The sequence below is a fragment of the Mirounga leonina genome, unplaced genomic scaffold, assembly GCF_011800145.1.
Source record: "Mirounga leonina isolate KUSES-001 unplaced genomic scaffold, KU_Mleo_1.0 Mir_165, whole genome shotgun sequence".
Classification (NCBI taxonomy): Eukaryota; Metazoa; Chordata; class Mammalia; order Carnivora; family Phocidae; genus Mirounga; species Mirounga leonina.
In genome coordinates, this window is record NW_023270415.1 from 39,408,844 (window position 1) to 39,433,794 (window position 24,951).

At 39.3% G+C, this 24,951-nt stretch overlaps 1 protein-coding gene across 7 annotated transcripts in view; it reads right to left on the bottom strand.

Annotated features, from left to right (window-relative positions):
* The window catches only part of RUNX1T1 (RUNX1 partner transcriptional co-repressor 1), a 141,005-nt gene that overhangs the window by 52,600 nt on the left and 63,454 nt on the right, over positions 1 to 24,951 (bottom strand). For 6 of the 7 annotated variants that reach the window (XM_035011507.1, XM_035011509.1, XM_035011508.1 and 3 more), the window contains 3 exons: positions 7,174 to 7,311; positions 4,873 to 5,114; positions 544 to 633 (listed from right to left, as the gene is read on the bottom strand). In XM_035011507.1, coding sequence (XP_034867398.1) covers positions 544 to 633; positions 4,873 to 5,114; positions 7,174 to 7,311 — 470 coding nt within the window. Of the gene's footprint in view, positions 1 to 543; positions 634 to 4,872; positions 5,115 to 7,173; positions 7,312 to 8,939; positions 14,092 to 24,951 lie in introns of those variants that run through there. The other variant, XM_035011513.1, reaches the window with a different exon arrangement.

The following is a 24,951-nucleotide window of genomic DNA, read 5'->3' on the forward strand; positions in this document are numbered from 1 at the left end:
TTTCTTTATTGAAGGGGCAGCAGTTGGAAGAGGTGAAAAACTCAATGCTGAGAATTAAAAATCATTTCTAATCCCACACCTCAGTCAACACTTAGGGGAGCATCCTGGGTCTGTCACTTACTCCCAATTTCTTCACCGGCCAAAGGGATGAGGGTTCTGCTCTTTCTATTCCTTTAAGTTTTTGTAAAAATGAAATGAGAAGGATAAAAAGCTCTGAAAAACTAAAGAGCACAACCAATCTTCTTTTCATTTTAAAGACAAACAAAATGTGAAGAACTCAAATGACCAAAAATCAAGCAAAACCTTTATTCAAAGAGTTTTCTCACCTCTTCTCCAAACTTAACTATTCAAAAACCACTATTACATTTTTAGAAGTACTACAGAAATGATCCTAAAAAAGTATCTATTCAGAGAGTTTCCATCCTCAAACTAAGTCAAAGCGCCCTTAAATGTTCTGACCCACCCCGCCCAAGAAGAAACACTGATGTGACCTAACAACAATACGGTTTGAAATACTTTCCAGCCCAGTGAGCTGTGCGATACCTTCAGAAATGGGATGACAAAAGGTCGCAGTGGGAAGTTAGTAGCTTCTTGCAGTTTGGAATGAAATTCTTCAATTGTCAAAGTAGAGTTCTGTGGGAGAAAATATGTAGTATAAATACATTTGTCTCTTGGTAAACAGTAAAAACACTGAAACTAATAAATTACTAATATTGTTACAACACAGTGTACTAACCAGCAGACACACATGCAGGAAGCCGTGCTTTCAACAGACGACCTATTGATCTTGTAAAAAAGATCGCATATTATACAATCATCGCCCACCTCCAAAAATTGCCTCAGATAACGAAACCCATTAAATATGGTACTTTGAGAATAATGTGCAGGGACCTTAGCAGAGTTTAATTGCCAGAGAAGTCTCTGCCATTATAAAGAAACTTCTATGACCTTTACGGAAAACAAACATACTCTGATAGATTTAAAAGCAAAACCAATCACTCAAATGCCAAAGGCAAGTGTCCGAATCTCAATTCATCCCACGTCATGTCTGTGTTATTGCTGATAGGAGTATTCTTCTTCTGTCTTTCCATCTCACAGGCTTTGTCTACCAAAGCATCCTGGTTCGGGATGAGCAGCTAAGCTGGGTGGTGTACTGACTAAGAAAGCCCAAGAAAAAGTTGGCGAGTTCTCTGAGGCATTGAGTCTTACAGAGGGTGAAAACGTTCCCCGGTTATCAAAAATATTCCACTTATCCTACAGGCAACATGTACTGCTCAACCCAAATGAAGACTGCACAAAATGACTTGAATTTACTCTTAACCTACCCCAGATAAGCCTCCCCAAATACTCAGGGCTTCTATCCTGCGGTGTGTCATATGTGTTGAAAAAAAAGCATCTACTCAAAAGACAACCTCCTATAAAGGTGTTGGGTAAATTAACCATATTTTGGTTCATCTTCCTCAGTCTCTGGGCAGAATCACAACTGTAAACTGTGTCTCAACTTCCTCAACACCTCAATTATCCTCAGGCCTGGGGTACTGGTGACATAATTCCTTTAGGATATTGCTCCATCCACTTTTTTGAGCAGTTCCTTTTCTTTTTATGATAAAGTGTGGGGGCACCAAATTCTAAATTTATACCTTTAAACTCAAAATATCTTCACATGAAACTATGAACCAACACTAACTTCCTATCTGTAACAACATAGATCAGCAGTCCATTTTTTTTTTCATTTTGTCTCAATGGCTTGTTTTCTAAAGTTATGCTAGTTGTTTTATGCATTAAACCTGTTCCTACTAACAGTTTTTCTGACTCCATCTAAATGAGAGCATAATGTGATTCATTATGAATGACTGCCTGAGTTCAAATCACAGGCCTGTCACTACAGTTGGGTAGCCCTGTATATTTTACTTCTGTAAACCTCAGTTTCTCCACATGTAAAATGTGTATAAAATCACTACCCCCAAGGGTAGTCCCAGGATTTAAATAAAATAGCATGCATAAAAGCCTGTAGTCAAACGCTCCAAAAAAGAAAAAAAAAATCTGCTCTCTACTAAACAAAAACTGCTGGTTGCCAAAAAGGAAGAGGGTGGGGGGAAATGGGCAAACTGGGTGAAGAGGAGGGTGGGAGATACAGGTTTCCAGTTATGGAATGAAGAAGTCACAGGAATAAAAGGCACAGCACAGGGAATATAGTTAATAATATTGTAATAGTGTTAGATGGTGGTAGATGGTCGCTACACTTGGGGTGAGCAGAGCATAACGTATAGAGAAGCTGAATCACTATGTTGTACACCTGAAACCAATGTAATATTGTGTTGACTATATTCAAATAACAAAATTAAAAAAAAATCCATTCTCTATTCATTCACTCATTTGACAAATTTTCACTGCCTCCCTATTACATGCAAAGCACTATTAACTAATGTCTTCCCCTAACTTATCTTTCTAAGGTTTTTAGAGAAATACGTATCTTAAAAAAAAGTACTGCACTCAAAAGTATGCCATTTTTAATATGTGGGAAATCGACTTAAAGTTACCAAATTTTTCTGTAACTGAAGTTATGGAAACCACTGTTAGAGACCATATCAAATTTAAAAAGCAGTTTTTAAAAAAAAAAAAAAATTTTTTTGCTACAAAGAACATATTCACCATTTATGTAACACAATCACTGCTTTGGACTTATTCCATGGCTCTTAGGTTTAATTTATTTGTGAGTTGCTAAGCATATTATGCAAAACTCAAGAATGAATAAAAAGGAAAAGATAAGTGATTGACAAAACTAACTGCAGTATGCAGACACAGTTCTGTGGCAATCATCCTTCCAGTCCTGGAGGAGAAAAAGGTGGACCTGGCAGAGTGTGGGAAATGCAGAAGTTTTTTGTTCTTAAGAGTGCAGAGTGGATATTGTGGACATTGATGTCCACAACAGCCAAACTATGGAAAGAGCCAAGATGTCCATCGACAGATGGATAAAGAAGATGTGGTATGTATATATATATATATATACATATATATACACACATACACACACACACACACACACATACACACTGGAATATTATGCAGCCATCAAAAGGAATGAGATCTTGCCATTTGCAACGACGTGAATGGAACTGGAGGGTATTATGCTGAGCGAAATAAGTCAATCAGAGAAAGACAAATATCACATGATCTCACTGATATGAGGAATTCTTAATCTCAGGAAATAAACTGAGGGTTGCTGGAGTGGTGGGGGGTGGGAGGGATGGGGTGGCTGGGTGATAGACATTGGTGGGGTATGTGCTATGGAGAGTGCTGTGAATTGTGTAAGACTGTTGAATCACAGACCTGTACCTCTGAAATAAATAATACATTATATGTTTAAAAAAAAAAGAAGAAGAAGAAGAAGATAGCAGGAAGGGAAGAATGAAGGGGGGGAAATCGGAGGGGGAGACGAACCATGAGGGACTATGGACTGTGAAAAACAAACTGAGGGTTCTAGAGGGGAGGGGGGTGGGGGGATGGGTTAGCCTGGTGATGGGTATTAAAGAGGGCATGTATCGAATGGAGCACCGGGTGTTATATGCAAACAATGAATCATGGCACACTACATCAAAAACTAATGATGTAATGTATGGTGATTAACATAACAGAATAAAAAAAAGAAAAAAAGTGCAGAGTGGAGGGAGGTATGAGTTAAAAAAGTGAATTGCGAACTCTCTGTCAAATGTGAGTTATTGCGATTAGAATTATGTCTACTGCACTAGACCCTCACTCAGGCTTCAATTCTGGGGCTTCTTCTGCAAAAAAAGGCAACTGGTATTATGGCTTTGCTCATGATATGGCCACATCATAAAAATGAATGATCTATTTCAAGAGAAAGCAAACTGGGCCCTGTCACCTGAATTTGAGTTCAGCCATGTGGGCTGAATATGTGACTCACAGCTTCTCTATGACTCGGGTTTGCTATGGGAAAATTGCCTTCCTAAATAAAAATCCTCTACTTATATAGAAAATCACAGTATGTGTAAAAGTGATTTAGGACCCCCCCAAAAATGATATATGTTCTAATTTCTAGTGTGATACTGTACAGAATATAGACTCATGTGCTAAAATCCACACTTCTGTTTTCAAACTAATGTTTTAAGTAATTCTACCTATAACAAAGTATTTTTTTTTTAAACAATTGGTTAGCAGGGGCTGGGGGAGGGGAAATTGGGGTGTTATTGTTGAATGGGTACACAGTTTGGGGTGATGAAAAAGTTCTGAAGACAGATGGTGGTGAGGGTTGCACAACAATGTGAAGGTACTTAATGCCCCTGAACCCTCCACTTAGAAATGGTTATAATGGTCAATTTTATGTTATGTATATTTTACCACAATACAAGTTTTTTAAAAATGTTATTAGCCTCAAAAATGAAAACACACAGAAGAATGTATTCCTGGTTATAAATCCTTGTTCATTTCTAGACTGATAATAAAAAATCTCTCAAAGCAACCACATCAAAATGAGCACCCAATTAGATTAAGTGAATCATTAACATAACAAAAACACAGTCATTGTGGAAAGCCACTAGTCAGGCCAAGAGATTATACCTATGGAATTTTACACACACACACACATACACACACACACACATTTATGGCTAAGAAAATAATAAATTTGTAGAACCCTATCTTTATTAGTCAAATAATAAAAGAAATCATGGGGGGGGTCCATACATTATGCACATTTGAGAACCCTGTTACTTCAGAATTCTCAGATTTACATGCAATCTCCAGGTGTAGAATATATTAGAACAAAATAGCTGGGAGAACAGTCTCTATTTGGAATCTCCCACACACACTATCCCTTACCCCAGAAAATTGGGCTCATTTCCATTTGCTTACCACCAGTCCTAGTACGAGGGTGCGAACTCTTTCTCCTATCTCTGGAGAAATGTCATTGCCAAACTGCTGCAGGGTAGTAAGGAACCGTTTCAGCTTACTGAGCTGCCTGGCGCCACAGGCTGGGGGCAGCTGTTGATTAGCCAGAGAAGAAGAGGAAGAAGAGGAGGGCCCATTGCTAAAGCCATTGGGCGGCGAGGGGGCGCCATTCAAGGCTGTGGGTGAATGGCTCGTGCCATTAGTTACTGTCAAGAGCACAAAATCAGAAAGAAAAATAAATAAATAAATTTACAGGGAATATGCACAAAGAAATTATAACCAAGCTTCATTCCCTTTAAATCTGGTGGATTTTGTGATTTAACAACTGTTGGGGCTTTGTTCGGGTACTCTGAAACTAAATGGGTCTAACTCCTCACCATGCATGAGGGTATTCTACACGGAAGCTGGTAATAAATGGGAGTCGGCTGTAACACAGGGTCAGCCCTACCTCCATGTGCACATATGCCAACCACCTGAAATGCTTCAAACTCAGAACAAACAGCGTTGGGATGTCAGCCTTTTGTCACAGGCTTACATCAATATAACGGGACCATTCCTTTCTAAACTGTTCCCCTAGAGAAAGCGTACATTTGGTGGAGACTAAATTTATCACTGAACATTTTTAATCATGTTTTGTACACACAACTGACAGCTGTGTTTATAGAAATAGGACTTTCAAGTTTTAACCTTATACCACCCAATTAGAAGGCTATTTTCTCCCCCTCGTATTTCTTAACCACTTCTTTAGGGAAAATGCAAATTTTATATAAGAAGCCAAATGGATATGGTAATTATCAGAGAGTTATTTCAAGAAATCAAAAAGGGACATCTCATTCCAACTAATAGCATGGGTTGGTGGTAATTTGATAACCTCATTTCCAATAAAATTTATTTGAACATCAAGATAATTCCTAAGGACAAGACTAGAAAATCTGGCACATTTCTCACCGAAGAAAATGCTGATTTTATCATATTAAATCAACTAGTTTGACAAACTCATCTTTATCAAACCCATCTTTTTAATATAGTTTTGACAGATTATCTCCAACGGTGGTCTGAAGATGTCTTGAGTCCTCTATTATTCTTAAAAGTTTCAAGATAATGAAATGGTCCCTTGTCCCAAATGAGCGCCAAAGCAACACGTCATGGAATGACTGCTCACCAGGACCTCTCACGGGAGACACATGCCTGTCCCTGTGGCTTCGGGTAACAACAACCCAAATACAAGATGACAGGGTTACAAGTTGGCACCACCACAGCCTCCTGTCCCTTCCACGTTTGGGAAGGTCTTTTGAATGGCAGTGCAACACTGCATCAACAGCCTGGGCTGTGTGTTTGCCAATCCCTCATAATCCCACGGATCTATCTGGTTTTGCCCGTTAGTTATTTTTCATTCATATAGGCTTCATGGCACGTGGTCTGTAAATAGTATTATCTGCAACCGATAGCATTTTTTAGTTTCACAAATCCTTTAGGACAATTTTAACCAGGATTCTGAGAATGACTGGAGACAAAGCTATCCACTATCCCTACTGGAATATACAGGACAGGAAGAGAAGTGGCTGTTCGGTCAGAATGTCCTGTCCTTTCCTGGGACGACACAGAAAGCAATACACACCACTGATTCAGAACACAGGGCCGGAGCTGAGCTGGAAGTGAGTAAAGGTTTAATAAAAGTCTGACAGGCTCAAGACAAGAAAGATGCTCCTTATTTCAGAAAGTTTTCTGTATGTGACTGTTGCCTAGAGCAATACCCCTTCTAACTTAAGGATACTAGATTTTAATATTATTTGTAAATAACAGAAGAAAGTGGTATTGAAGAGCAGAAGCAACCTGGAAATAATTGTAGGATATTAACATGTTCCAAGTCAAAACGTACAAACTAAAATAAGGAGCTACACGTTAAGTTGAACTAAAAGTGATGGTGATAACAGATGGAGTCCCAAACCAAACTAATGCACAGTATTCTTCACCGCGGAAACGAAAGCGGACTACAACTGTGAAACAAAAATGAAAAGGCAGGCAAATGCTGGCGGTCATACAAACTATCCCAAAGATGCTATACATCTGTACAGGCACAATACCTACTTCCTGGCCATTAAACCATTTGGTGGGGGCGGGGGGGGGGGGGGGGGGGGGGGGAGGGGTGCTTCACTTCTGTATAACACATTGATGCTGGATCTTATTTTCCCTTAATTTTTATTTGCAGGAAAAAAAAATTTAGATTTCAAAGTGGAAACAGGACATGCAGCAATGCCTACTCACGAGTCGTCGGTGTAAATGAACTGGTTCTCGGAGCTCCTTGAGTTGTGGGGGGAGGCGGCATGGTGGGAGGAGTCAGCCTAGACGGGGTCTTCACATCCACAGGTGAGTCTGGCATCGTGGAGTGCTTCTCAGTCCGATCTGGAGGACGCCACCAGGAACAGGTTATTCTACTCCTTAAGCACCTTCGTTGTTTTTTTGTTTTTTGGGTCTTTTTGGTTTTTTAAGTGGGGTTCATCTTTTTTTTACAAGCAAGTGAACAGAAGAAATCTGACGTCTCCTATCAATAAAGCAGGCTTATCTATTGAAGTTTACATCAGCACTTTATCATCCAAACCCCACTTAAGAAGGTGGCACAGATGGCAGGACCTCATTTGTAACTGGGCTATTTTACATCCTATTGTTATTTCTGACTTGGGCAGACGCTACCTTGGTAGTGTTACATGCAACAGCACAACCTCACTGGAAGCTGAAGCCAACATTAGCAAGAGCTAAAAAATAGACGGGGAAGTAGAATGGTAATAAACTCTTTAGCTCAGAAACGACACAAATCTGAAGCTCCGTTATGCAGGTGAGCCAGCATTTTGCAATGATTTTTTCGTTAACACCTGCCATTCCCTTTGCACGCTTAGTTACTGGCCTATTAGATGAAGCGGGTTATGTTTCCCAGATACACCTCTCACTTCAACGTGGCTCTGTCCTGTCTGAAAAATCACCACTACATAAATGCTGTCTTTTACACAATGAAGGTAAACTAATTCACTCAGAATTTGTGAGTTTACGACCCACCGTTTTAAAAACATGAGACCAATACTTCAATTAATAACCTCATGCAGCGTAAAAATGGACAAACCCCTGAATTGAGAACTAAAAAGAACTAAAGGCCCTCCTTATATTATTTTTTCATGAGTATGTGACAGATACGGAGAAATTTCCTGATTACCCAATAATGAACACTTGAGCTCCAGGATTCTTTTCTGCTAAGTATACTTTTCCTTTGAAATTTTGAGCTGTTTTTTTCTCAGTCAAATCTATCAGCGACAAATCTCCAGTAAAAAAAAAAAAGTGGGTTTCGTTTGTTTCTTTAGATCCAATTTTCTACAAACACTGTGTGCCTGTGTGCGCATGCGCACCCCCCCCCCCAAAATGTCTGAGACGCCACTGACACTCTCAGGAGCAGTTATTTCCCACTTGGACTATCCGAAAAGTAACACAGGCTACTGATCAAGAATGAGTCTTTTAAAACCTTATGATAGCCATAGGGAGAAATTCTCAAAAATTACTCAAAAGTCTATTTTTTAAAAATGAAAAATCCAAATTACTACTATGGCAATTCCAAACCTAGCTCACACCTTGACTCAGAGCCGATTCATTAAGACTTGGGTAGCAACAGAACATAACATTTTAAAGGTGAAATAATGTTGATACCGTATTAGGGAAAATGTGATAAAAGAATGAAAATATAATCATCCTAAGAACAGCATTTTGATAACCTAGTAGCTGGGTCTCTAATTCATAATCTCGACTGCTCGCTGAGTAACGACAACTGTCCCTTCAGTAAATACGTGTTCTAAGGGAAATGATGGTAAGAACACACCATGGAGAGCATTTCTACCTTTATCTTCCAGTTCAAAACTCATCTTCATATTGCAATTCCCGAGCACTTAACACCCAGAATCAGATAAATCACTTATTCTAGAAGAATACAGAAGTTAGGCAGGTTTAAAACTGCTTCTTCAACAGTTAAAATCACTGCACAGTCTACTCACCTCAACCAACCTCAGCAACAAGGGAATAAATAAATAGCTTTCCGCTTATGTTGCAGCTGAGGGAAGAGGTACAGCAGCAAATACAAGTCTCCCTAAATAAAGGCAAATATTTCTGTCATGCCAAGGAAGGAGGGATCGGGGGAGGCTTGCCAGAGTCGGCTGGGAGATAACAGTGGGAACTGCTGGTCCATCTGGTTTTCATTCTGCTAACACTCACGCTGAACTGTGAGAGAAGGCAGTCCAGATACACAGATTCGAAGCACGTGGTTGCAGACCAAGAAAGGAAGAGCAGGACGGGGGAGGGGGAGGTGGGAAGAAGGAAAAAAAATAAATAAAGCAATGGAAGGAAAAGAGAAGAGAGAAGAGACCGACACAGGGAGAAAAGAGCCTACGTGAAGAGAAAGTTACTCGGAATGGCTTCGTCCACCCCAAAAAGGGGAGCCTTACTTACTGGGCACAGCCCCTACCCCTTACTTACCTCGATGTACCTCCTGAGCAAAAACCTAAACTGGAAACCATATCTTAATCTCTGTGTTTCTTTACTCTGTTTGCTGACGCTAAGAAAAAAGGAAATGAACTATAAAATTGACAATGGGGTTTCCTCTTCAAACTTAAGATGATCTTAATAATAGTAACAACAACAACAAACGGCAGATGAGTGATTTTTTTTTTTAAGATCCTTGAAATGACACTGATACTTTAAGAACAATAATCACTGAGCCAATAAATAGCAAAAAAACACCAGTGCTTCTAACATGAAATATATACATTCTAACCAGAATATATGTATACGTGCATATATTTAGGATTTTGACTTTAGCCAGATTTCTGTGATGGTTAGCTTCACTCTGATCAAATGGAGTTCCAACCCAGAGGTCCAACAAACTTAGACAAAGTGGGACCATATGTAACTCATTCTGTGCTGTTCAGTGCAATCAATCCAGGATGGGGATCGATGGTGAAGTAACCAGCCAGGCCTAACTCATACACACATACACACAAACCCTCTGGAGTAGAGAGATTTAAGATAAATTCAGAAAATGTGTTTCAAGTATGCTGAGTTCTGTTGCATTTGTTTTGGATTACTAAAAAAAAAGGAAAAAAAAGAAAAAAAATTTTGAAATATATATTCTTGAAACTTTTATAGCAAACAGCAAAAGAGCTATGATTCAACCACATAAGTATTTCACTCCACTTCAAATTAGAGGATACAGTAAAACCAGTATTAAGTTAGAATATTTCTTATGCAATTTTTTAAGTTTGTGAAAATTATACTGTTCTTAGACATAATTTCTATTTTTAGTTGCTGCAGGGGAATGCTGACATTTATTGAAAGATTGACACAAAATGATAAAAAAGAAAAAAAAGAAAGAAAGAAAAACCATCTCTATCAGAGCAGGAAGGTAATGTATAATCAAAAGGATTGACTTTACTTCTACCTTAAGGATTCACACCACTTCTAAATAAAGATCTTCCCTATGTGGTAACATTTCAACTCACCTGGCAAATATCCAACACATATGTACCAAAGATGGCTGAAACATGGAAGAAAATGTGGCATATATAAATACATTACTGATACCATTTCAATATCCAATTCAGTGTCAAGGCCTTCTAGAAGTGGTATGTTTTCCATTTCCTTTTTTGTTTTTTTAAGTAAAAAGAAAAGGTATGGCATAATCTACCATAGCACTTATTTTACTTTTAGTTAGTTCAAACAGTTCCAGATGTGTTTTTAAGGTATGAAGACTAGGCATTCTATATTTTTCTTGTTTGCATCCTATTTCTAGAGATGATTCAGGTAAATAGGAAGTCCAGGGTTGGTAGACAGAACATCTTTTTCTCTCCAAGTTCATCATGGCAATTATAATAGAAGAACTAGCTATGTCCAGGAGATGTTATGGATTGAGAAACCGCTTGGCGAATTAGCAGTTAGGGCAGAGTTAGTCTGATCTGAATAAGCACCAGCTATAGGAGTGAGATGTTCAATAAAGAGGAATAAGCCCAAGAGGAACTCAAGAACTACCACCAGAAAGGAGAAGGCAGTTAGGGAGGCACAAAACTGGGTACAGAATTTGATTTCCATGGAAAATACGGCAAATACAAGCCTGACAACAGAATCATTTAGTGGCTCCACTGTCTGAGTGTGAGACATTACAGAAGACAGTCTGCAGAGTGGCATGGTAGCCATTCAGCCTCCACAATGCTGCCATCCCACTTCCCTACAGAGCACTTCTGGAATGTTCACTCCTGCTCAGAACCCCTGAATAGCACCTGAGACTAAAAGTCAAATGCTAACATTTTACACATGATGGAATGATACATGGAAGACTATTTGGAATAAGAGACGAATTTCCCAGTTAAGACAGACTTGGTTTCAAATGTAGACTCAACCTTAGCAGTGGGTCCTCAGGCAAGTAATCTTGAGCCCCAGTTCCTCCTAAGAAGAATAGGGATACAATCCCCTCTGCCTCATCCGGACCCTGACATAGTGCCTACTCAAGTCAGGCACCAACATGTGTGATCTCCATTCTCTTCTTGTGCCTGCCTCTTTGTGACCCATTCATGGCTTTATTTCCAATGTCCTTCCCCCATGTCTCTGCTCTATCCGTACAGGGCACCTTGGCATTCCCTGCCTTTTCTGCCTCTCTTTTTGTTTCCTTCATCTAGAAGGATCTGCCCCATCTATGCCATTCTTCGCTGCCCATTACAGATCTTCTCACAGCTCTTCCCAGGTGCTTGCCACATCATGCTTGCTGGGCCTTTCTTTTAGCATTTACCACAGCCTATGTGGATGATAGTTGTGTGTCTATGTGCATGTGCATGTTATATACCCAATCACCCCAACCAGGGAAAACTACTTGATGGCATTTTTTAAAATGTTTCATTTAAAAGATAAACACACAACCATCAACAGCATATAAATATATAAATAGAAAATGGAATGCAGGTAACATGGGAAGATGCTGGGGACCTGAAATGTAGTTCAACTCTGCGATCAACTTACGTGGTTTCAGGCAAGTGTAAGAATAATCTGTTACCTCACACCTTATCACAGGTGTTTGATGATGACTTTTTTTTTTTTCCTGAAACACAAATATGATCTTAACTATTCCATGATTTAAAACCTTTCGGAATGAGTGAACCGATGTCCAAAGAATACTCTTTAGCTTAGCTTATGTCACAGATACTGCTGAGTTCCTACTGAACAGCCCTTCTCCCTTTCTTTCCTGCTGGGAAGTCCTGGTTTTGCTCAGGTTGTCACGTTCCCCTTTATCAGCAACAGGTTTCAGAGGTAAGGGCTGTGCTCCTATTCTGGACAAAGGGTCATGAAGGGAGGTCTATGGAAGAAGTTTTAGGAAAGACTTCCTCACTATATAATCAGAGACCCAAGGGAGAAACAGACCCTCTCCTTCTGACAGGCACTGTTATATCTGTGATTCCTTCACTTCACTTCTTTGGAGTCTACTTTTCATACCCATAAAATTAAGCATCTTAGATTATATGACCTCGGGGATCTTTTGCAAACTCTAATATTCTCTGCTTTCTTCCTGCAGATACGGCTTATGTTCATTTCAAACACAAAGACGACTACTCAGAGAACTTAAATCTGACAATAAAGGGACCACATAATTATTTTGAAATTGGTGATTATAACCAGACTTCCTCTGTTCACATAAATATCTATGTCCACAAGAATGTGTCTGCATAGAAACCTTTACCCATAAACATGACAATTAACATCTACCTCTTGTTTTCAAACTCATTTTCAATACTCATTACTAAATCTCCACCAATGATCTGGTTATGAAATAACCCTATCAGTGTCTACTTGTCTCTGTTTGGTTACATCAAAACACTCACTTTCATAGCCAAGGTTAAGAGTACTCTACATTCACTTTGCTCCCTCATTTCCCATTCCTCTTTCGCATACTTCCAGTGGACACTTACGAGACTGTCTGCCTAGAAAATTTCCCTCCCCATACTGGGACCTGCCATTCCCACTAATCTCATAACATCATGGGAGTCACCATGTTCTTTCATGACCTTGTACCAAGATACCAGCAGCTGGCTCAGGCACAGCACTCATCCAAGAGGGGCAATGTCAGTCATTCTCCAACATTTCTGCCTACAGATTTGAAGGAAGAAAAACAATCCCACTCCAGAGGTAGAAAACTGCACTCTCTACTGCCCTCCATGTCTAGAAAGCAGGTTTTTCATGAAAAAGAAGGCAACTAACAGGCAGAAAGAAATGATGAGAAATGGCAAGAGATTATCCTAATAATGCTAAGTAAAATTCGTCATTCTCCTAGAGCCTCGGGGCTAGTTGCATCTCTAAAATTCCTACAATGTGATCTTCCAAAGCGTCTACAGATTCTAGTCCATCAATCCCTCCTTTACCTAAAACCTAGTTTGAGTTACTTTTTATGTGAAACCAAAGAATTCAGACTAAAATAATACTGGAATGTGACATCAAGGTTACATTGATGTAACCTAACTCCCACCGAAACTCTTTAATTATCTCTTCATTATTAATCCAACAAACACTGGGTACTTTACCTGGCATCTCTGTAGCATCTGACGCTGTTTCCCACTTCTTTCCTTTTGAAATACTGTTGTCCCCAGGATTCCACAATTCCAACACTCTCATTTTTCTTGGGCCTTCCCGGCTGCTCCTTCTCAGTCTCTTTTATGGCTCACCTTTCTCCACCCCTGTGACAACCACTGGTATCTCCCCCAATGTTCCTTCATAGTGCCTCTTCAAATTTTTATTCTATACCTTTTCCTTGGTGACTTCATTTGTGTGGTGATGGTCACCCCATGGCCCTTGTGTGGATGACCTAGAGCTATACCTCTAGTCCTACCACCCATACCAAGTTCTACATCCAAACATCCAGAGGGCTATTCCCTTCCACAGCCTGGATTCAAAGCCTCCTCATCCATCATCTCTTACCTGGTCTAATCAATAGCCCACTGAATGGTCCCCCTGCCCTGAACTATTCAACCTGTTCCATTCTCCAGATGACATTTGGAGAGTCATTTCACCACATATGTCACACATGTGATCAGAGATCTTATTCCCTTTTTTTAATTTTATTATGTTAGTCACCATACATCATTAGTTTTTGATGTAGTGATCCACAATCCATTGTTTTCGCATAATACCCAGTGCTCCATGCAGTACGTGCCCTCCTTAACACCGATCACTGAGCTAACCCATCCCCCCTCCCTCCTCCCCTCTAAAACCCTCAGTTTGCTTCTCAGAGTCCATAGTCTCTCATGGTTCATCTCCCCCTCTGATTCCCCCCCATCATTTTCCCCTTCCTTCTCCTAATGTCCTCCATGCTATTCCTTATGTTCCACAAATAAGTGAAACCACATGATAATTGACTTTCTCTGCTTGACTTATTTCACTTAGCATAATCTCCTCCAGTCCCATCCATGTTGATGTAAAAGTTGGGTATTCATCCTTTCTGATGGCTGAGTAATATTCCATTGTATTTATGGACCACATCTTCTTTATCCATTCATCTGTTGAAGGGCATCTCGGCTCTTTCCACAGTTTGGCTATTGCGGACATTGCTGCTATGAACATTGGGGTGCATATGGCCCTTCTTTTCACTACATCTGTGTCTTTGTGGTAAATACCCAGTAGTGCAATTGCTGGGTCATAGGGTCGCTCTCTTTTTAATTTTTTGAGGAACCTCCACACTGTTTTCCAAAGTGGGAACTTGCATTCCCACCAACAGTGTAAGAGGGTTCCACTTTCTCCACAACCTCTCCAACATTTGTTATTTCTTACCTTGTCAATTTTTGCCATTCTAACTGGTGTAAGGTGGTATCTCAATGTGGTTTTTATTAACTCCTCTCTTATTAGTAATCTTCAAAGAACTTTTTTAATGTTAAGCATAAAGTCCATGTGTCTTAATAGGGCACTGAAAGACCTGTGGGACCCATCTGATTCCTATAACTGCTCCAGACTCATCTTCACTTCTCCCTTCCACCCCATCTCCACCTCTGAACTCTGAACTCCATACTGAACTAATGCAGCTCTCTAAATACTCGCGGGTCACTCAGGCGTCCCTCACACCACATCCTTTCCTTTCCCTAGAATATTCTTCACCCCACTGCTGCCTGGTTAAGTCCATCGTTCCTTTAAAACTTCTTTGGGTGTCACTTCAGCCAGAGACCCTCCACTGACAACCCATCCCCAGCTGATCCAGACAGCCCCATCTTCCCTGTCTAGATCCCTCTTATAGCACTATACTTAGAACCAAGTCAGTCTCTCCACCTAGATCATATTTTATTCAAGGATACTGACAACACCTTACTTGTTTTTATATTCTCAGTACTCTGCACAGTGCCTGATACACAGAAGGTGCTTGATACATTTAGTATTTTAAATGAATACATATTGCTATAATGTCATAAGGGATGTCTATAGTCACAACTTTGAGACTCCAGAACTTTCAAGAGACATGATAAATTTAATTTAAAATCATCTCCATCTTTGTTCTACCATCCTAAAAGAATTCTAGAAAGAATTTCTATATTCTAAAAACATTAAATCACCAAAGATAAATCTAAAAAAGACACCAATAAATTATTGAATTCACCAGCCTTTCAGAAATCACAACATATTCTCTAAAGGCCTTTTAATATTTTTAAAAAAGCTATGTAAGGCAATTTATATACATATAACCCACAGTCACCAAAAGCTCCCTTTTTTACAGTAATTGTGAAATCATACATATGCACATTCAAAACGGAGAGAAAAGTGTATTATGAACCAAAAACACTATTTTTCCTACATTCCACAAGTTTTTCTGTTGTTTGTTTATGGATGGTGGGATTACACATTATTTTTAATTTCTTGCTGTTTTCTCATTTAAATGTTCTACAATAAGAATATTTTATTTTTACAAGCAAAAAAACACACACACAGAAACTAATTTATTAGGATAAGTCACCTAGAATCGGGCATTGGGGACTGTACCAAAAGCTCGGCATGCTTTGTCTCATTTTAAATCTCACTATGAAAAGGTACCACAGATTTGCCCATCTTATAAAAAGGAACTGAGGCCTAGAGGGGTTGGACAATCTGTCCAAGATTACAAGCCAGAATTCATTCCAGGCCTTTTCAGAGTTCAAGATCATCTAAAACTAATGTTCTTTTATACATGATCTAGGAAACTGAAATAAAGACACATTCCATAAATGTTAAATTGAGAGTTAGCATCATACTAGAATTTCATCTTCCAATATTACTGTACTATGACCATGTAAATTTTAATTAAACAAAACTTAAAATTTAGCTCCTCAGTCACACTAGCCACATTCAAGAGTTCAACAGCCGTGGCTACACAGTTGTGGCCGGTGGCTACCCTATTAGAGAACTCGGCCCTGGAATGCTTCCATCATCACAAAACCACGGCGCCATACTAGAATCATGGCTCCACGGCAGGAATCCCTGGAGGTGACAATGCAGACTGAAAGAGCAGGGATGAGGAGTGCCTTTCACTTCATCCTAAACACTGCAATCCCATTCAGATCTTTTACTTGTTTTATAAATTGGGCTTCTGCATAGGATTTCATTTGGTGGTTTAGGGGTAGAAAAAACAATAGCTGGAAACCCAACAACTAAGACAAGTGAGCTCTCAGCTCTGAAAAAGTGGGAGAGGAAGACAGGAAATTAGTAAACATTGGAGGAACTTCACGAATGAGAACAAGGCCAAGGACTCAGTCAGTGGCTGGGCCAGCAGCTAACCTGGAATCAGAGAGGACAGCCTGAAGACCAACTTCATGTCTTTAAAGATCATGAACTTGGGTTAAGGTGGAAGATGGGCAAAAGAATGAAATGAATCCATACTAATCTATCACTATTTCTAGACAAAATGGTTTCAGTCATGCTTGGGTCATGTCCTTATGGGGATAACAATGGGAATTTCCCTTCCCTTCCTCTCAAGCATTTATCTAGCTAGTACTTGTCATATTTCTCTTGGTTCTGAATGTCTCCCCAACCACAGTGTGTCAGCTTCGAGAATGCAGAAATTTCTACCTCCATGTGTTAGTTCCTTCATCTTTCCCACAGCTGTCACCACCTTTACTCCTGTGACTCCTGCTGTCAAGTCTAAGAACCACTTCCTGGAGGCCACCACATGGGTATCATGCAGCCCAGGGTTTAGCTACCCCACTTCAACAAGCACTGTTCCACATTGAGGTGCTTTATGCACTATAGTATTCTATTTAAGATTTCCTTTGGGGTGGGAAAAAAAGAGTCTCCTGTTTGAGAAGAGTTTGAAACCCCTGGCACAGGCAAACCAGCAAATGTTCACTGAATGGCTGTGATAAAAATACTTAAGGAAAAACCAAATCGCCCAAATGCACAGAAAAGTAACTCCTGCTTATGTAAGGAGCAGAGAAAGACACAGGCATCACCAAGGGCCCATAAACTGATCATATGTATCTACAGAACACCCTGCTGCCAAATGCAGATCATTCCAGAAAGTGGAAAAAAGCCATTAAATAGTAAGTGATCCAAACATTTTACAATCTTTAAGTATGGACAATTTTCCTCCAGTAATATCTGTCTTATTTGCCAACATTAAGTGCCATTAAGAAGGCTTGTGGAGCTGTTGCAGAGGATCCTACACACAGCCAGTGTGCCATCAGGTACCAACATCCAGGTGGGAGGGATGGGGTGGCTGGGTGATAGACATTGGGGAGGGTATGTGCTATGGTGAGCACTGTGACCTGTACCTCTGAAACAAATAATACATTATATGTTAAAAATAAAAAAAAGAAGAAGATAGCAGGAAGGGAAAAATGAAGAGGGGGAAATCGGAGGGGGAGACGAACCATGAGAGACTATAGACTCTGAGAAAGAAACTGAGGGTTCTAGAGGGGAGGAGGGTGGGGGGATGGGTTAGCCTGGTGATGGATATTAAAGAGGGCACGTTCTGCATGGAGCACTGGGTGTTGTACGCAAACAATGAATCATGGAACACTACATCAGAAACTAAGTATGGTGATTAACATAACATAATAAAATTAAAAAAAAAAGAGCTAATGAATCAAGGCAGAAAATGATGAAGGTACACAGGGTATGTACATACCTGTGGCTAAATCACAGACAAGTTAAGAAGCAGGAGCTCAAATGGCTATTTGTTGAATTTAATCAAATATGCTCTTAAAAAAACAACCAGTACTGTTAGTTTAGACTTCACATGATAGGCAACTGGGAAAGCCCTGAGAGTTTTTAGGTAGTTGTGTGATATGCTCATTTCTATCTTATATTATGGGTATATATGGAGCAGAGAATAAATAGGGCAAGAAAGGCAAAAGAGCAGGCTTTCTGGTTTGCAATAGCCTAAGCTAGAAATAATACCGGCATCCAGCATGGAAGTGGCTCTTAAGAATGTAGACAACAAGATTCAGGAGACATTTTTATAGTCTATGTCAAACTCACAGACCTTGGCAGTAAAATAAAATTAAACCTTGAGCAAGTAGGAATCTAGAGGTTCGTGGTAATGTTAAAAACCAACACCAAAACACAGCAGGATGAATCATTTGGAAAAAGGCGGGATAAGTTATGTCACCGTTTACTTAGAGATAGCCCTGCAAGACTCTGTTGTTCTTACATAAAACATCCTGAATGTCTTTCTCTTGCACATGGGTCACCATCAAATTATTCTTCCTCCTAAATGTGCTTCTCCATCGCCATGAGCACCCTCAAGCACCACCATGGCTCCCTAGGACTTTCTCAGGAGCTAGTCGGCAATGCCCTTCACCCTACACCGCAGTCAGTTTATCCCACAACAGGTGGGATGATCTTGGTAAACACAAAACTATTCACTCGCTGAAATAAAAATATTTATACAAAAATACCTGAACCATCTACAAAGTGCCAGGTATTGTTCTAGACACAGAGAAAAGACAATGGACACAAAAGAAAATCACAGCCCTCAAGAACTTTACAGTCTAATGATTGAATCAAGTTACTCCCATCTTTAAAGTGTTTCAATGGTTTATCATCACTCTCAGGATAAAATCCAAAACCCTTTAAAAGACCTACAACCTAGACAGATTTAGTCTCTGCTGGCCTCTCCTATCTCCTCTCACATCTCTCTGGCTTTATCGGTTGCAAGCTTCACCTCACCTCAGGGATTATCAGCCTGGGAAACCCATCTCAGCTCAAAATCACTTAAGGAAGCCGTCCTTGATCCCCCCCCCAGCCCCCTGTGTTGTAAGCTCTCCCGTATCATCTAATTGTTCTTTATAGGGCTAACTGCAACCATTATAAATAACTGTATAATTACTCGTTTGTCTAATACCTCCTACCAGACGGCAAAATGCTCTGTAATGGCAGGGAGCATAACATTTCATCTCCTATCATATATCAACTCAGTTCCAGAATTTAGTCCGCTGCCGAGAACCTAGTACAACAGTGGACAAATACAGACTTTTTCCATTTAAAAACACAGATTTTGGGGCACCTGGGTGGCTCAGTCGGTTAAGCGTCTGCCTTCAGCTCAGGTCATGATCCCGGGGTCCTGGGATCGAGCCCTGCATCGGGCTCCCTGCTCAGAGCGGGAAGCCTGCTTCTCCCTCTCCCACTCCCCCTACTTGTGTTCCCTCTCTCACTGCCTCTCTGTCAAATAAATAAAATCTTTAAAAAACCAAAAACAAAAACAAAAAACCCCACAGATTTGGAGGTACAAGTAGAGCAAAGCAATTGTATTCTTTATTTCAAAGTTTCTTCAGTGATAGAAATATCAAAATAATGGTGATAATAATGAAACCCCTATTTATACCCTCTTCCCCCATCAATGGGACTTCCACTGACACCATGCCACCCAACCCCCCCAACAAAAGGTACAAACTCAAGTGATTCACCCAAAATACTGTTCAATATCTTATTTGGGTTCTTAGCACCATTTGATCTGTTGGGCAGCTTCTTATTCCTTCTCTCCTGTGGTAACATTCTTCTAGTTGTCGCTAGGAGTTTTAGTGAATGTTCCCTAAGGCCCCTGGCCTCTCCTCTCCACTGGGGCCTCACCTCCTCCTCTCGTGAACTGGCTTCCTTCTAGTCTCTGAGGCAGGTCTGCTCAGCTACTGCAAGAAATCGGGCCAGCGCTATCTCCAGGCGACGACTCTCCCCTGAGAACCAGACAAGTCATCTAGCTTGCTTCACAACCCCTTGACAGCTATACTTAGAACCAAATCTAACATCTGTCTTAGGAGATCTGTGCCTCCTCCTAGATATCAACCTCTGGTACAGCATCACTTCCCCCCCCCCGCGCCCCCCCCCACGCCCGAGCTGACCAAGCCCCAAACACCACAATCATCCTCAGACTCCTCCCTCCACATCATTCTTCCACGTCCAATCCATTCCTTGCATCCTATCAATTCCACTTCTAAATACATTTACGATCCACCCTTAGCTGGGCTTCAGAATCTAGAGCCTCTGAAGGGTTTTCTCTACCTCCAGTCCCTCTCTGCACAAATGCCCCCTCCTCCTTGCTTCTAGAGCAATATTTCTAATACGTGAATTTGACAAAATCGTCTTATAATTCGCCTACACTATACAACCTACTTAGAATCTTTCTACAATTATCGAAGTTGGTTGGGATAAAAGATGAAGGTCCTTATCTTTTCAACTCTATCTCCAGCATCTAAGCAAGGATCTTACACATTAGGAGGCCCTTACATCATCTGTATTAAACTATTCTTTTTTTTTTTTTTTAATATTTTGTTAAGTCATCTCTACACCCAACGTGGGGCTCAAACTTACAACCCTGACATCAAGAGTCGCACACTCCACCTACTGAGCCAGCCAGGCACCCCTTAAACTATTCTTTAAAAAATTAAATGATCAAGATGTCCGTTCTGTCTCCACTTAGTATGTACTATAATCATTAGATATAATGCAATCCCAACCAAAATACCAATAGAATTTTTCCAGAATTTTACAAACGTTGTAAAAATCAATCTGAAATGAAATTGAAAACAGCTAGGAAACTTTGAAAATGAAGTGTAATAAGGAAATGTAGCCTAGCATTTATTAAAATGCACCACAATTATAATAATTTGAACAATGTGCTACTGGTACAGAAATAACCAATAGAGCAGAATAAAAATTTAAAAGAAGCAGAAAAATATAAAGCTCAGAAACAGACACACACTTATCTAAGAATTCAGTATATGATAAGGATGACTTGTAATTTTAGGAAAAGATAAAGCAATTCAACAAACTTTCTTAGGAATTACTAGACAACAATTTGGAAAAAATAAAGTAAACCCCTTTCTCATACCATATATCCAAAGTCATTCATTTCCATATGAATAAAATCTTTAATATAAATGTTTTTAAAATACTAAGTATATAAGTAATAGTAATACTAAGTATGTAAGTATATACACATATTTATTTAACCTTAGGATTAGGAGATCCTAACCTTGATAAGAAAGGCATAATGAACAATGGCACTTATTAATAAATTTGAGTACAACAAAAAAATACCATAAACTAAATAAAAGGCAAGTGGTACCCAGGAAACAAGTATCTGTTACGTGACAACAAATGGATTGATATCCTTGATATGTAAAGAGCTCCATCAAATCAATAATTAAAATTTGAAAAGCCTAACAAAAGTTGTAAAAGAGTGAAATAGGAATTGTACAAAGAAACAGAAATTATCTATAACCCAATGGAGAAAAATGTTTAACCTCACTGGTAATTTTTTTTTTTTAATTAAAGCAAGATATTCTTTTTCATCTAACATATTGACACACTTTTTTTTTTTTAAGATTTTTATTTATTTATTTGACAGAGAGATAAAGAGAGAGCACAAGTAGGCAGAGAGGCAGGCAGAAGGAGAGGGAGAAGCAGGCTCTCTGCTGAGCATGGAGACTGATGAGGGGCTCGATCCCAGGACCCCAGGACCATGACCTGAGCCGAAGGCAGCCGCTTAACTGACTGAGCCACCCAGACTCCCCTGACAGACTTCTTAAAATGACAATATAGGATTAGTTACAGTACACACTTCGACTAGCAAACTTCTGTAAAATGATACCAATTTTCTTGTAGGACAATAGGCAATATGTATCCATTGTATCCAAATTACATATATCCATTAATAAAGCAACTCCACTCTTTGGAAATTATCCTAAATAAACAATATCAAGTGCACAAAGATGTTTATACTGAAGAAGACTGGAAATAACTGAATTGTCCAACAATGGGCATTTGGCAATTCAAATTCTAATAAAACCACACAGTGGAACTTAATGATGTGTATATTTACATGGAAAGATCTTGAAATATACCAAGTCAGGGAAATAGTTACAAGATCTATTTAAAAAACAAAACAAAACAAAAAACTATTTTAACACAGTTATAAATGGATGGATTTGTGTTTGTGTGTAAGTAAAAGTCCAGAAGGATATGTATACAAAGGATCTACATCAGAATATTAAGAGGGGCTATCTCTTAAGTCAGTGGTTCACAGTGAGGCAGAGCTTTCAAATTACCATCAAATAGTCATGCTGTGAAAAGCCTCTTTCTTTTATATTTTTGGCTCAGTTTTAACCATATATTTAGACAATTCTAAGACCCTCATATTATAACATCTCTGAAGCTGGGATGAGTACTACAAAACCATGGAGTCAACACACTAAGCAAAAGTGCTTAGTGGCAGCATTTCTTTTCTTGGTGAGTGATTCACAAAATAACTATGCACCTTAAAACCAATCTAGGTTAAATATAGCACACCTAGATTTTTCTAGGAAACTATCCGTGAAAAAATTTAAGGAACAATATACTTTGTTTGTTTTAATTGAAACTCTACCAAGACTGTTCAGCTTTGGATTGAAGGAGTGAAAAACTGGGATTCAAGATGACCGAAAGTGGGGGTCCAGGGAGGTGGGGTTCTCTACAGGGGCTGTAGCACATAAAAACCCTTGAACGCATCACAAAGGTAGAAGAAGTGCCTTATTCACCTCAGAATCCCAATCACCTAACAGTGTCTAACATCAATGTTTATTGAATAAAGGAATGAATGCTATTTTAGTAACAAATAAGTCCACACACAGTAGCAGACAGAAAGGAAAAGACCTACAGGTCATGGGGTGGGGGAAGCCACAAGTCTACCAGAGCACTGTTGGAGTAAAATCCCCAAATAAATGATCAAATTCTTTATAAAGTGTTCAAGGAGCACCATGCACCATCAACAGAACGCTCCACATAAAGGAGTTCCAATAAAAAGCTAAGTCATCTAGAAGGGTTCCCAAAGATAAGTTTGAATCGCCTATGAATTTTATTAGCGAATTCTTTGCATATAATATTTACACACCAGTTGAGAACTGAAGGTATGTGTTTAAGTGGATATTTCGCCTTAGCTTAATATGGGGAAAATATAAGGAGATCAAAATTCTGTACAGCTGTATGAATTTCACATTCATCATTTCTTAATAGATGCTGCCTCAGTTAATATTTTGCATAATACAATTTTTCATGGAGGCCCATGACCTTACTTAAATTAATAAAGTAATTCCAAGAAGGTGCCCTAATTAATGAATTGTTAATAAATACTCCCGAAGGACAAAAGCTCAAGTTCCATTTACCAAAGAAATAACTGCATGTGTATATTCCAATGCATCTAAGTCTATTTTCACCTCCCTTATTTCAAGACCCTTTAAAAGCCTGCATACCTTTTAATCTCAGGAAGACCACTGGGGAACCTAGAACAATAAAATTCTGGATGGCTACAGTCTGAATGACACATTTTTACAATTCACACACCACCTTAAGTTCATTTGTCTCAACTAGACACATAAATAAATTTCAACTTAATAAGTCATTAATGTAGCTTCATCTGTATATATACTTTAAATGTGGGTAAACATGTTATTAAATTAAGATGACAGTCTAAATTCCCATCCATTTACTAGGAATCATTTATATTTCATATAGCACTAGAGATGTCTTCTCTGAACTCATGAAGAATTATAATGGAGGAAAATCAAACCAAACATTGATGGACAACTGCAAAGAACATTCATTCCATGCACAAATGAAAAATGTTGCTGGCTAGAGATCTATAAGATCATTTCAAAAACACAACCTTCTCGACACTGTCAGATAAATTAATAAAAGTAATAAATGTCTAAGTGCAAAGGAAGTTGTTCTCAGTCAAGGTTTACCACATCATTATTAACTTGTTATTAACAATAACACAAATTAGGATATATCCAAAATCATCCATATGATAGTATCACTACTACTACTCCCTTAAAAAACAAAGTGGTAGAATTTTTGGAACACGGCAATAGAAGTCCACCATAGAAATCCACTGGGATTGTGAATGTTGACCTTCCTTGACTGGCGTGGAGTAAAGATGCTGGGAAACTGTTTTGACCAGTCAAACAAGCACTCAGTAAGTGCATCTCCCTTCTCAAAAGTACTGGCCAGTGCATCTCAGGAAAGTTCCTGAAGCCTGCTAAATCATTCCACATACCCTTCATCTTCTTTCTTTGAAAAACAGTAACTTAGTTGTACAAACTTAGACATGCAAGAAAACAACAGATTTTCCCCTGGCAGATAATGTTTGATATGTCCCCTTGGGTTGACTCCAGGCAAAATTATTAAGTCAGCCAGGTTTAACTTCAGAGTCTCCCTGTTCTCCTTGGTTTATCTTTCTTTTAGTACCTTCCTCTATTCCACTCACCTCTAAGAAATCTGGAACTCTTATCCTGTCCCTTTGCTAAAGATATCAAAGATACTATGACACCCACCTACACTCAAAGTCTGGCGCTTTAGATTAGTCCCCTATATACATATATTTCTGGGACTAACACTGCAGCAGTCATTTAAACTAGTCCATATAACACTGATGACTAGTAACGGTGGCTACACACACACACACACACACTCACACACACTCACACACACACACTTTTCCTCATGGGCTAGTGAATCAGAATTACCCGAGTTTAGGGAAAAGGGGGAAGG